Source organism: Platalea leucorodia, assembly GCF_965183815.1.
Source record: "Platalea leucorodia genome assembly, chromosome: 9".
Classification (NCBI taxonomy): Eukaryota; Metazoa; Chordata; class Aves; order Pelecaniformes; family Threskiornithidae; genus Platalea; species Platalea leucorodia.
Window position 1 is genome coordinate 35,603,352 of NC_138831.1, and position 12,280 is coordinate 35,615,631.

The 12,280-nt window shown below is 38.4% G+C and overlaps 1 protein-coding gene across 6 annotated transcripts in view; it reads left to right on the top strand.

Annotated features, from left to right (window-relative positions):
* Positions 1–12,280, top strand: part of SLTM (SAFB like transcription modulator) — a 28,205-nt gene that overhangs the window by 6,247 nt on the left and 9,678 nt on the right. For 3 of the 6 annotated variants that reach the window (XM_082321765.1, XM_082321760.1, XM_082321762.1), the window contains exons 3-9: positions 5,252–5,325; positions 5,613–5,798; positions 6,241–6,288; positions 7,322–7,349; positions 8,710–9,178; positions 9,742–9,791; positions 11,801–11,919. In XM_082321765.1, coding sequence (XP_082177891.1) covers positions 5,252–5,325; positions 5,613–5,798; positions 6,241–6,288; positions 7,322–7,349; positions 8,710–9,178; positions 9,742–9,791; positions 11,801–11,919 — 974 coding nt within the window. The remainder of the gene's footprint in view (positions 1–5,251; positions 5,326–5,612; positions 5,799–6,240; positions 6,289–7,321; positions 7,350–8,709; positions 9,179–9,741; positions 9,792–11,800; positions 11,920–12,280) is intronic. The other 3 variants (XM_082321761.1, XM_082321763.1, XM_082321764.1) reach the window with 2 other exon arrangements.

The window sequence follows — 12,280 nt, forward strand, 5'->3', positions numbered from 1 at the left end:
GAGTGGTATGTCTAATGAGCTGCACTAGAAAGTGTTACGAGTGTTTAATCATATGATTACAAATGATGGCAAATTTTACGAACAAGTCAGTGATTCTCTAGAGAGTATCTGACTTTGCAAAGTACATCCTTTCTAAAAACCATAAATGACTAAGAGCAGCATCCTGCAGACACTGTATAAGACAGAATAGCAGATATTCTTGTTACCCTATGATACCATTTAAGAATACAGAAGCGTAACGGGATAATTTGCTTTTGTTAATATTGTGGCAAATGATACTATTTAAATTACAACAGATGTCTTAACTAAATAACACTATAAAGAGTTTATTCCATTGTAAAGATTTTCTTTCCCCTTCCTCCTTTTTGCCTCCTGTCCCACATTTTTGATGAATCTTTAGCATCAGGTATGTCAGAACCCTGTTAGGGATTTCAACAGGAATACCAGAAGAAACACAAACACTTAATTCTTTCAAAATTTTATGATGTGTGTATTGCTCTTCTTCTGCGTGAGATGCAGGTGTCTAGTTTGTTTAAGACTTGTCTAAAATACACTCTTCTATCATTCTGTATACACTCAGGTAGCCTGAATTTCTCATGTAGAGGACCATGAATAGGTAGAACAAGCTTATGCTACTGTAAAGCTTGTACATGAGATGAAAGCTAAACTTACATAATGTTAAACCAACATTTTTAAAGATGTTTTAAATCTTCTACTTACTCCTAAGGAGAATATTCATTCTCTATGTAAATAGTCTGTTGCAATTTTGTGCTGTGTAGCAATTGCCATTGCCAGAAAAGGGACTGAGCATGGCTTATAAAGGAGTGCCATCATTCCAAGGTAAATTAGTATTTGTGTTGTTAGGCACCCAGATTTGTGGTGAGTGCTGCTTTCACCACTGACATTTTCAATAGCCACTGCATGGATAAACCTGTACGTAAATTTTATCATGTGTTGACAACTTGTGTGTCTTGAGACCTACTGTGCCTGTTGTCTGCAGAAGGTCCAGCTGTTCTGACTGTAATTGTTAACATACCTTTTAATCCCAGTTATTTTCCTGAAAGTGATACCGGTCTTGAATAAGTTCACAGAAACAGTCAGTTTCTGAAAGGTGTTTCTTACAACCTGACTTTAGTTATGTGAAATTATGAGTCAAATGTGCCTTTCAGTAGCCCATTGTGGATAAGTATCTGTGGAAAAGTTTTGAACTTTTGTGGACGCTGGCTTTTTGGCAAGTTACTGTACCAACATCTGAAAACTATCTATATCGGAACCTTGAAGTGCCACTTTTGAGCAATGTGACTCTAACCGGATCAGAGTAACCCGAAACACAGAACCGAGAGGGAAAGCAAACTTCCTACCACTTTCTGGCTCGAAGCTGAAAAGTGAAGGTCATTGTTCAGGTCTCCTCATGCCTTGGAATACCTCTGGTACTCAGAGTAAATAGGACTTATTGCAAAGAAAAGTAGACAGACTAAAGAAATGCTAATGAAAACGTGTATTCCTGTCCGGCTTAAAAGAGCAGCAAACAAAAGATATGGACAGCTTCATTACTGAAAGGTATAACTTCCTCTTGATGAGGACATGTCAATAAAATATAGTTCTCTAACTGCCATTGAAGAATGATGGGACTAAGTTCAGGTAGCTTTGTCAGGTTGGTTTTTTTTGTTTTTTTTTTTTCCCTATTCCTTATAAAGTCTGGGTTCTAGTTCACCTGCCAGATTTCCTCAAGGAAAATGAGTTTAAATGGCTTTCATGATAGTACATGCTAGATAGTTGCTAAATATGTCTAGTATCTGCTGTGCATGTTTGCCTGTCTCTGTGTATGCTTAGCTGGATATGGGATGCAGGAAAAACTTGGACTTTCAGCTTTAAAGAACAAACTAAAGAACTGAAATGTGAGAGGGGTAGAACAGAAAACAGTTGAATGTGTGTAGAAATCCTTGTTCTGTCTCACTGCTTTTTATTTATATTGAAGATATCTTTGGCTGGAGATTCTGTCACAGAGTGCTAAAATGGTAATGCAAAATTTGGGTTGGTCTTGCTTTCAGGCATCAGCTGTAATGCATATCAAAAACTGTCCTTTCCAGTGTAAGTGCATTCTTCTTTCTGAAGAAAGCTAGCTTCCCTGAGTATACTTGTGCTGCTGGCTTTTTGCACCAAAATCTAACAAATCTATTGCATTACAAATATAAAGCAGGAATGTTTTGTTTGTTTTAAATGAAGTAAAAGCAGCAGCAAGTTCTCTTCATGCATTTAGATATGAATGTTTAGATCTCATGTTTTGCAATTGTAGAAATAATTCCTGCTGTGCGTCTTTTCCTGGAGACTAGTGTGCATCTGAACTCAAAACAACAATATGCTGTATATAGGAGTACTGTCAGATTCCAGTTGGTTTTACTCGTTTCCCTGAAAGGCGGCACTCTAAGTAAAACCAAAACAGTAGTCTCTCTTCTTGCCCTGTATAGAATCATGGAATCATTAAGGTTGGAAAAGATCTCTGAGATCATCGAGTCCAACCATTAACCTAACTGCCAGGTCCACCTCTAAACCATGTCCCTAAGCACCACATCCACATGTTTCTTTAACACTTCCAGGGACTGTGATTGCACCACTTCCCTGGGCAGTCTGTTCCAATGCCTAACCACTCTCTCCGTGAAGAATTTTTTCTTAATATCTTATCTAAATCTCCCCTGGCACAACTTGAGGCCATTTCCTCTCGTCCTTGTTGCTTGTTACTTGGGAGAAGAGACCAACCCCCACCTCGCTACAACCTCCTTTCAGGTAGCTGGAGAGAGCAATAAGGTCTCCCCTCAGCCTCCTCTTCTCCAGGCTAAACAACCCCAGCTCCCTCAGCCGCTCCTCATAAGACTTGTGCTCTAGGCCCTTCACCAACTTCGTTGCCCTTCTTTGGACACGCTCCAGCACCTCCATGTCCTTCTTGGAGTGGAGGGCCCAAAACTGAACACAGTACTCGAGGTGCGGCCCCACCAGTGCCGAGTACAGGGGGACGATCACCTCCCTGGTCCTGCTGGCCACGCTGTTCCTGATCCAAGCCAGGATGCCATTGGCCTTCCTGGCCACCTGAACACACTGCTGGCTTATGTTCAGCTGGCTGTCAGCCAGCACCCCCAGGTCCTTGTTTGCCAAGCAGCTCTCCAGCCACTCCTTCCCAAGGCTGTAGTGTTCCATGGGGTGGTTGTGACCAAAATGCAGGACCCGGCACTTTGCTTTGTTGAACCTCATACAGTTGGCCTTGGTCCATCGATCCAGCCTGTCCAGATCCCTCTGTAGAGCCTTCCTACCTTTAGACAGATCAACATTTCCACCCAACATGGTCCTGTTGGAAACTTACTGAAGGTACGCTCAGTCCCCTCATCGAGATCATTGATAAAGATATTAAACAGAACTGGCTCCAACACTGAGCCCTGGGGAATACCACTCGTGACGAGTCACCAACTGGATTTGACTCCATTCACCACCACTCTCTGCGCTCAGCCATTCAGCCAGTTTTTTACCCAGTGAACAGTGCACCCATCCAAGCCGTGAGCAGCCAGTTTCTCCAGGAGAATGCTGTGGGAGACAGTGTCAAAGGCTTTACTAAAGTCCAGGTAAACAATATCCACAGCCTTCCCTTCATCCACCAAGCGGGTCACCTTGTCATAGAAGGAGATCAGGTTGGTCAAGCAGGACTTTCCCTTCATGAGCCCATGCTGGCTGGGCCTAATCCCCTGATTGTCCCGCACATGCCGCATGATGGCACTCAAGATGATCTGCTCCATGACCTTCCCTGGCACCAAGGTCAGGCTGACAGGCCTGTAGTTCCCCGGATCCTCCTTCCAACCCTGCTTGTAGATGGGTGTCACATTAGCTAACTTCAGTTAACTGTAATTTAGCAGTTTCCAGCTTTGAAATGCAATTTAAGAACTGTGTATGAAAGACTATGGTAATTAATTGCTGACAAAAATTGACTATTCCTGGTAGCAGAAATGTCCATACTGTATCAAACTTTGGCCTATGTTTTTCTTTTCTATTCCTTTTAAATATCTATAGAATTGCTTTACCTGGTCATTAGAGAATGAAGGGATGAGGGAAGATGTGATGTCAAGAAATAAAGCATTAAGTGCTGATCATGACTGCCATCTCATTTGCATCTTGAATTGACACTGAGTTTCAGTAGAAGACAGTAAAGCTGCTTCCTAACAGAACTGCTTTTGTACCTTGAGCTACTGAAGACCGTACATAGGCTATCTCAGACTAGATATAAGGAAGAAATTTTTTACAATGATGGTGGCGAAACACTGGAACGGGTTGCCCAGAGAGGTGGTAGATGCCCCATTCTTGGAAACATTCAAGGCCAGGCTGGATGGGGCTCTGAGCAACCTGATCTGGTTGTAGATGTCGCTGCCAGTTGCAGGGGGGATGGACTGGATGGCCTTTAAAGCTCCCTTCCATCCCAAAGCATTCTATGATTCTGTGATAGGTTAATCTTTGATAGAATGAATCAGAGAGACAGAATGCTCTATAAAGGGTGTGTTTGTGTTGAGATATCTATATCTAGTGCTCTTTGGTTCTGTTTTTTGCAGAATTCTTCAATGGTACATGCCCTTAGTACAGTAAAGAATATGTAGAAAACCGAAGTGCTTCACCTGACTCAATTCTTCTGCTGATTGTTCTCTCTAGTGATGAAAAGCACCGGAAAAGGTGGCTTGGAGAGGCTGTGCAATTGCCGTACTTGTGGATACTCAAAAACACAGCTAGATAAAATCCTGAGCAATCCAATCGTACTTGGAACTTAGCTCTACTTTTGACCAGGAGGTTGGGTGGACTAAGTGACCTTTAGAAGACCCTTCTAACCTAAATTGCTCAGTGATGCTAATTATCCTATAAAGTACGGCCTTTCCAAAGTTTTAAATCATAAAGTCTAGTTAACTCCAGTAATTCTAGAAATGTACACTTTAATGTTCTCCTGAATTCCGTTATCACTCAAAGTAGAAGAATTGGTATTAAAATCACTAGCTTGGATGTAACTGCTTGTTTATGCAACAGCATTGATTGTTCGTGCTCAGCTGACATTTTTTTTCCTCACCTTAAAAAATACTCAATTTTGGGAGGATTATATTATAGTGAACAGTTCAGATAAACTAAAGCATATAGAGAATAATAAACTAGGGCCCAGCACATAATCAGTATTGAAAGAATGTCTGTTCTACGTAGCTGCTCTTGTCATCATCATATCCTATTGTTTCAGGTAAAAAGCAGGAAACTGATGAATTAACTGGTGATGCTTCAGTTGAAGAGGATTCCTTTGTCAAGGTAATAAAAGTATGTAATTTTTTTCTCAGTTTATATTTAAGTTCAATGTTTGGCTTTATTTTACCAAAAAAAGCTTCCATTTTCTTTGCGCTAATTTATGTGGAAATTTGGAGCATTGTTTTTACTGTCTTTGCAGCTGTAATGCCTAAGGTTGTGAAGGTGTGGGGTTTTTTAAACATGCTATGAATTTTTATTATGGATGTGATAGAGTATTTTTCAGAAACAGTGATTCTAGCAGTGAATTTTTTAGAATATAGCTAATAGTTATGCCAAATATTTGTTGTTCACACCAAAAGGAAAGTGAATTGGAGACTCAAGATGCAAGTGATCAAGACGGAAATGATGAATTAAAGGACTTTAAAGAATCTGTTGAAGATGAGAACTTGAATTCTAAAGAACTACCATCTGCAGAAAAGAAAAGATACCATGACCTGGAGCCAGCAGAGACAACAGAAGATGCAGAAAAGGATTCTGAAAGTCAGGTACTACTTTGTATTTTACATGTATTTTTATCAGTAAAATGTACATTTTTGTTAGTGTGTCTGTATTACTAGGAAGTCAGAACTAGTTTTTGAGGTTGTCTTACTTGCTTATCTCTAAAAGACAATTTGGTACTTTTTTCTTTCTGTTCTTCTTGACTTGTGTTTGAATAGTCCTGAAACAAATGTGGCATCGATTGATAAAATTCTACCACAGTCCATAGAGAGTTCCCAAGTGGTCCTTTTCCCTGGTACTTGTAGTGCCATACCTAATCTGAACACTGAACTCAAAGGTACAAGTCACGAAAACTGCTCATTGATGTTCACCTTATTGAGCATGTATCCACTTAACTAAAATGTTTCCTTAGTTAACTGAATCTCTTGACTGTCTGAATGTTGGTCTTACAACTAGTTTGCTGAGCAAGTTCCTTTTATGTTCTCATAGGAAAATGAAGGTCAAGACATAGAAGATTACACTTTTCCAACTGTCCATGTAAGTTCCAAATCAGTTCTGTTAAGCTGATTTTTCATGCCTATTTAGTTGGAAAAGATCACTTTAGACTGGCTTTTTGTTCCAGCATGCATCTTAGGGAGTCAGGTGATGTAAGACAGTAAAGGTAAACAGTATGGGAAGCTTTCTTTTTTTTTTTTTTTTTTTTTTTGTAATGCAGATAATTGTGATTTCCAAATAAGGTGTCCTATTTAAATGCAAATTCCTGTCTACAATTTGGGAGTATTCAGTGCATAGACTTAGCAAGGAATATTTTTCACACTCTCTTAAAACACTTCAGAGGGTTATGCCAGATGCTAACATAGTATAGACAGCCTATACAGGAGTTTAGAACTCCTGTTTTAATGTAGAAATTTGCCTTTGGAGAATGTTTGGTGGGGGTGTTGGTTGTTTGGGGTTGGTTGGTTGTTGTGTGGTTTGTTTTTGGTTTTTTTTTGTTAATACTAACACCTGTAACATCTTTAAGCTCAGAAATCATTCTGAGCTACATGGAATTGATGTCTGAAAAGGGATATCTCATACAGCATGTCTTGTTCAGTGAGGTTAATGATAAATAAATACCTGTTAAAATCATAATTTCATTTTTAACTACTTAGTGGAGGAAGTCCACCTAGTTTCTGACTTCTGTCCTAAGCTTTTAAAGCTAATGATGGATTGCTTGCATTTCATTGAAAGTAGTCATCAGCAGTGTGATATCCATTCTGAAGGCTTTAGCAAGACATGGGACAGTTTAGAAATGTCCTGTTGAGGTAAGGGGGGGAAGAAAATAGCTGCATGTTCCAACCAGTTGCAAACTGCAAGTGTTGCAGATAGATACCAGTGAAGTTTTGTACAAATTTTCAGTGATTTGACAAGGGAGGTGCACAGGCTTGGTTTCTAGATCATGTTTTCTTTGGAAATAGTTTTCAGTTCATTAATTTGCCTTCATATGATAGAAATTCTGTGGAAAATATGAACTGTTCTGCTTAAAGTTTTAAAATAGGAGACATTTAGTCTTGACTTCCTTTTCTTGCAGGATGGTGAAGATGAAGAAAATGAGAAAGGTATGTTTAAAGTTTAATAGAGTTCAGAGCTCTTTAGTCTGGTAGAGCAGGCAACTTTCTCTTGTAATATTCAGTCTCTTTACTAATACTAGGCTTGTCTCCAGTACTAAGTATCAGTTGTCTCCTTATTAAGCTCAGCACCTGGAATCATTGCAGTCAGTGGGTTTATTTCACTCCTAAGAGTTACTTACTCTTAAGAGTTGATTACAGTACTTATCAGTTACTGTGGTGGATGTATAATATAGTTGTAATACTATGATTCTTAATGAAAAAAACATAGTATTCAAGGACTCTGATTTTAATATACGGTAAGTCTTGATGCAAAAGCTTCCAACTTGCCCTGCAGTAACTGATGTTTAATTAAGTGAAATGATACACCCTTATGCTGAACTTGAGCACCCAACAAATGTACGGACCATCATATGTTTGGCTTACTGTCACTTAGAAATACTAGTTGTATACAGGATGGTAAAACAAGTGTTTGGAAACCTGTGGAGTGGCTACCTTTTTTTTAAGCTGTGATCATTAGTGAAACTATGGAAGGAATGTAATGCATTTGGGCAAACAGACTTCCTGGACAGAAGTCTTAAGGATTCTACTTATTGTGGACTAGAAAGGACATGGAACGCCATCACTTCACACAAGATGGAATAAACACATTACTGAAGTTACAGGATAAAACTACAGACTCCATGTTTACGAGGGACCCTATGGTTGAAGTGTCTCATCTGCGCAAATCCAAGAATACCGTTGGAGATGCATATGTGGGACTGAGATGGAAAATCCGTCCAGTGGATGAAGACTGAGAACCGTTTGTCTACGAACTCTGGATTAAAGCTCACTCCTACATTTTCTGCAGCAGCGTTGTACAGCTAACTTGACTGCCAAACAACTGCTTAGAAAGGAAAGCAAAAGAGAACACCAGCATGGAAGACTGACTGAAATTCTCCAAGACTGTAATTCTTTCGGATTTGGGAAGGTCAGAAGTCGTAGAACCAGGAAGATTCAAAGACAGATTAAATCAAACTGTGAGCATCCAAAACAACAATTTTCTTCTGGAACGCTAAATCCTAAACTGGAAAATGGATACTTCTTATGAAGAACGGGTATCTCCAGGATGGAACCATGTTCTCCCTCCTAATGTTTTGGTATTTGTCTCTAGAAAATGTGTTTTGCCATGAAGAATGAGTGATCCTGGGTAAAGGATTTATATTTGTGTTAATACACCTTGTGTTTTTTTCTAACCTTCCATCAGTGCTAATAACTGGCTTTGTATTTTCTAGGTCCTATTCTAGCTTATGCATATGAAATTGTTTAAACTTCTTGTTTTGCCATATTTATTCCTGTTAAATCCTCTTAGATAAAGCAGGTTCTGGTGATGGTACACAAGAAGTATCTAAACCTCTTCCTTCAGAAGAAAGCCTAGCTGAGGCTGATCACACGGCTCATGAAGAGATGGAAGCTAACACCTCTGTGAAAGAAGCTGAGGATGATAACATATCGGTTACAATCCAGGCTGAAGATGCCATCACTCTGGATTTTGATGGTGATGACCTCCTAGAAACAGGTAAAAATGTGAAAATTACAGATTCTGAAGCAAGTAAGCCAAAGGATGGGCAGGATGCCATTTCACAGAGCCTGGAGAAGGAAAGCAAGGACTATGAGATGACTGAGAACCATAAAGATGGTAAGAAGGAAGACTGCGTGAAGGGTGATCCTGTCAAGAAGGAAGCCAGAGAAAGTTCAAAGAAAGCAGAATCTGGAGACAAAGAAAAGGATACTTTGAAGAAAGGTCCCTCGTCTACTGGGGCCTCTGGTCAAGCAAAGAGGTTTGTTTTTCTATGTCAGTTCTTTACGATACTGAGTACCAGCATTCAATAAGATCACTCTACATTAAGGGGGTAGCAGCAAGAATCTTATAATTAGTATCCTATGCTCCTGCCTATAGATTTTTTTGACCGCCATAAGTTACTTTTTAAAATTCAAGATCTTCGTATAGACACTATGTCCTACTGATTGCATTGTCGAATTGTCAGCATTTATTTATTTTTTTCAAATTGACGATTTTTTTAAATGTCCTTGTGATGATGGTAATGAACAGCTATCAGTTCTAAGAACACAAAATGAAGTCAAGTCCCCGTCCTGAAATCTGGAGAAGATTGCCATATGTCCACTGAATAGAGTTGTCAGAAAATCTAGATCTTCAGGCATCTTGGGGAAAATCAGTGCAAGAATCCATAAGGGAATCATTTGTTCAAATATACAGTCTAGCCCTTTTTTATTTTTATTTTTTGAAATGTTAACTTGTCTATTAGTATTAGTAGTATAAAATGCAACACTTATCAAATTCTGTATTTTCAATTTTCTTCTGATTTTTAATTTGCTTCTCTAGCTCTACTAAGGAATCTAAAGAAAGCAAGACAACATCAAAGGATGATAAAGGTAACTATTACAAATTAGGGTAGTATTGTCTTGAACTAAATTCTTTCCTGTTTGAGAAGTTGCTTGCCACATACTGAAGTGGCTTATATAATTGAGCTCATCCATCTGTAGTAAATTATGCTAGAAGTACAGTAGTCATTAGCTGTACGTATGTGTCTATATATTTTTTTTCTCCTTATGCCAGATTCCTCGTAAGATCAAAAGTACTTATTCTAAAGACTCAATGAAAATATATTCTCCTATTTCAAAACATTTTTGGGAACAAATTCCACTTAATGTTTCCCAAGTCTTTGTTTTGATGAGAAGGTGTAATTTTCAGATATACCTATTGTAACTTACATGTAATGGTTTGGGTTGATGTCATACACAGCGCAAGCAAAAATAATTGCGAATACTTAAACATAACACCAATGAATTTTTTTGGTCTTGTTTTTAATTCTAGCTCATTTTTAAATAAAGTGAACTCTCAACCAAGTATAACAGCTGAGATGCCAGCTGGCAAAATTGCACTTGTGGCTGTTTAGTGCATTAAAGTTGGACCTATTTGTCTACCTTGGAGTTTCTGCCTGATACCATAAAACCCTGTATTATGATTACAAATTCAGAGTGGAGCTCAAGAGCACATTAATGTCACCAGTTATACTGATGCTTCATAGTTGAACAAATGCATTTGTACAAGCTCATGTGTCTCCTTATTTTGCCTACTAGCTCTCTGCCAAAAACCTTTGTCACAGAATCCTTTGCATATCACTAATGGATGAATGGAACTTTACCTGATAAATGAATTTGTGAGGAGAAGTTTTTCTGATGGACATAACTCAGTCTTCTGTAGATACATGTCTTTCCATGATAGTTATATGCTTACAGTGAAATTAAACGGAGATACAGCAAATCTACTTTCATGTAGCATATATGGTAACTGTCATAGTAACTATCATAAGGCTGTCTTAAAATACATAGCCAAAGCCAGTATAGCGGCTCTCTAATGATATTTAATGATATTCTAAGCGTATCACGGTTTATCAAGATGTCCAGGCTTATCAAGGTAATCCTAGTTTGACGATAACTGAGATTTGTTGCCTTTTGCTCTAAGTTCATCTTGATGCACTGAAGAAGGAAAACTACCCTTTTCCCTCAACGTGGTTAAATTGCCTTTTAAAACTCTGCATACCACCAGATTTTTCCCACTGTTTAGCTGGAGATCCAGTTCTTGTCTTGCCTGTATGGCTGGCTACATTTTAACATACTCAAAAGCAGTTCATACATTTAGCAGCAAGCAACAACAAGCTGAACTAAATAATATAAGACTAAAAGATGTTCGGAATAAGATGACATGAATCTCTTTAGTTCTTAGTTCTATGTTGCAAAAATGGCTAATACGGAGGGGGAGTGTTTAAGGCACATAATGCTTTTCTGGCTTTTCTTTAGTATTTTCCTTAGTATGTGGGAAATCATTTTAGTGGGTTGCATCCAGTTCTACATCCAGCACTATTTTTAAAAATCTGCTCTGGATGGAGGGTGGATACTTGAAGAAGTTGTGGAAATTGACCACGTTATCCTGGCTAGGATTAGCTAAGTCTCCTCTATTTACCTTTCTGCCAGCTCTTTGGTAATGTGAATAGTGTAAAGACATACTGATGAAGAACAAATGTTGGGTGCTAAAAAAAATTTTCTTGGATGGAAGTTACTGATAAGAAGCGGAAGTTGAAGCTAAATGTACATATCCAAATGATGGATAAAGCATGCCTTTACAAAGAATTGTATGATTTTTCTAGCTCTGTCATTTGGGTATGAGTTAGCCAAGCTGTTGGTCTCAATACACGGATAAATGAATGAAATCTTATGGCATATATTTTTTTTATATAGAAGTCTTTTCAAGAAAGGTAACCGGATAAACAGTTACTTAAAGGTAACAGGCTAAGTTTCTCTTTTTCAGCAACAGTTTAGTTCAATATTCATGGTACCTTTGTCTCCTTAATTTTTTGGCTGTTTTGTAAAACTTGTTTCAGGAAGTGCAAGCAGTGTTAGTGGTAGCAGTGGAAGTTCAACTAGAAACCTGTGGGTTAGCGGACTGTCTTCCAACACAAAAGCTGCTGACTTGAAAAATCTCTTTGGCAAATACGGAAAGGTATTTTATGGGGTGTGATACCATGTGTGTTGTGTGTGTGTCTCTTCCCCCTCCTCTATTCAGTTACAGAAATTGAGTAATATTTGATTTAAATAAAAGTCTGAGATGAAATGTCTAACCAGTGTAATCTAAAAAAACCTAATATTTTCAGCATCTAAAGTAAGAGTGCATGCTTACAGAAAGAACTATATGTTAATTTTATAGTAAAATTTTCTTCCTGTTGAGGTAAGATAGATGCAAAAGAAACGTCACAAATATGACTGGTCAGGACTGGCTTTAAAAATTTTTTTTTTTAAATTAAGTAACGATGGCTATGTTCTTTTGCAGCAACTGTATTTGACCATGAGTGTAAGTTAATGTG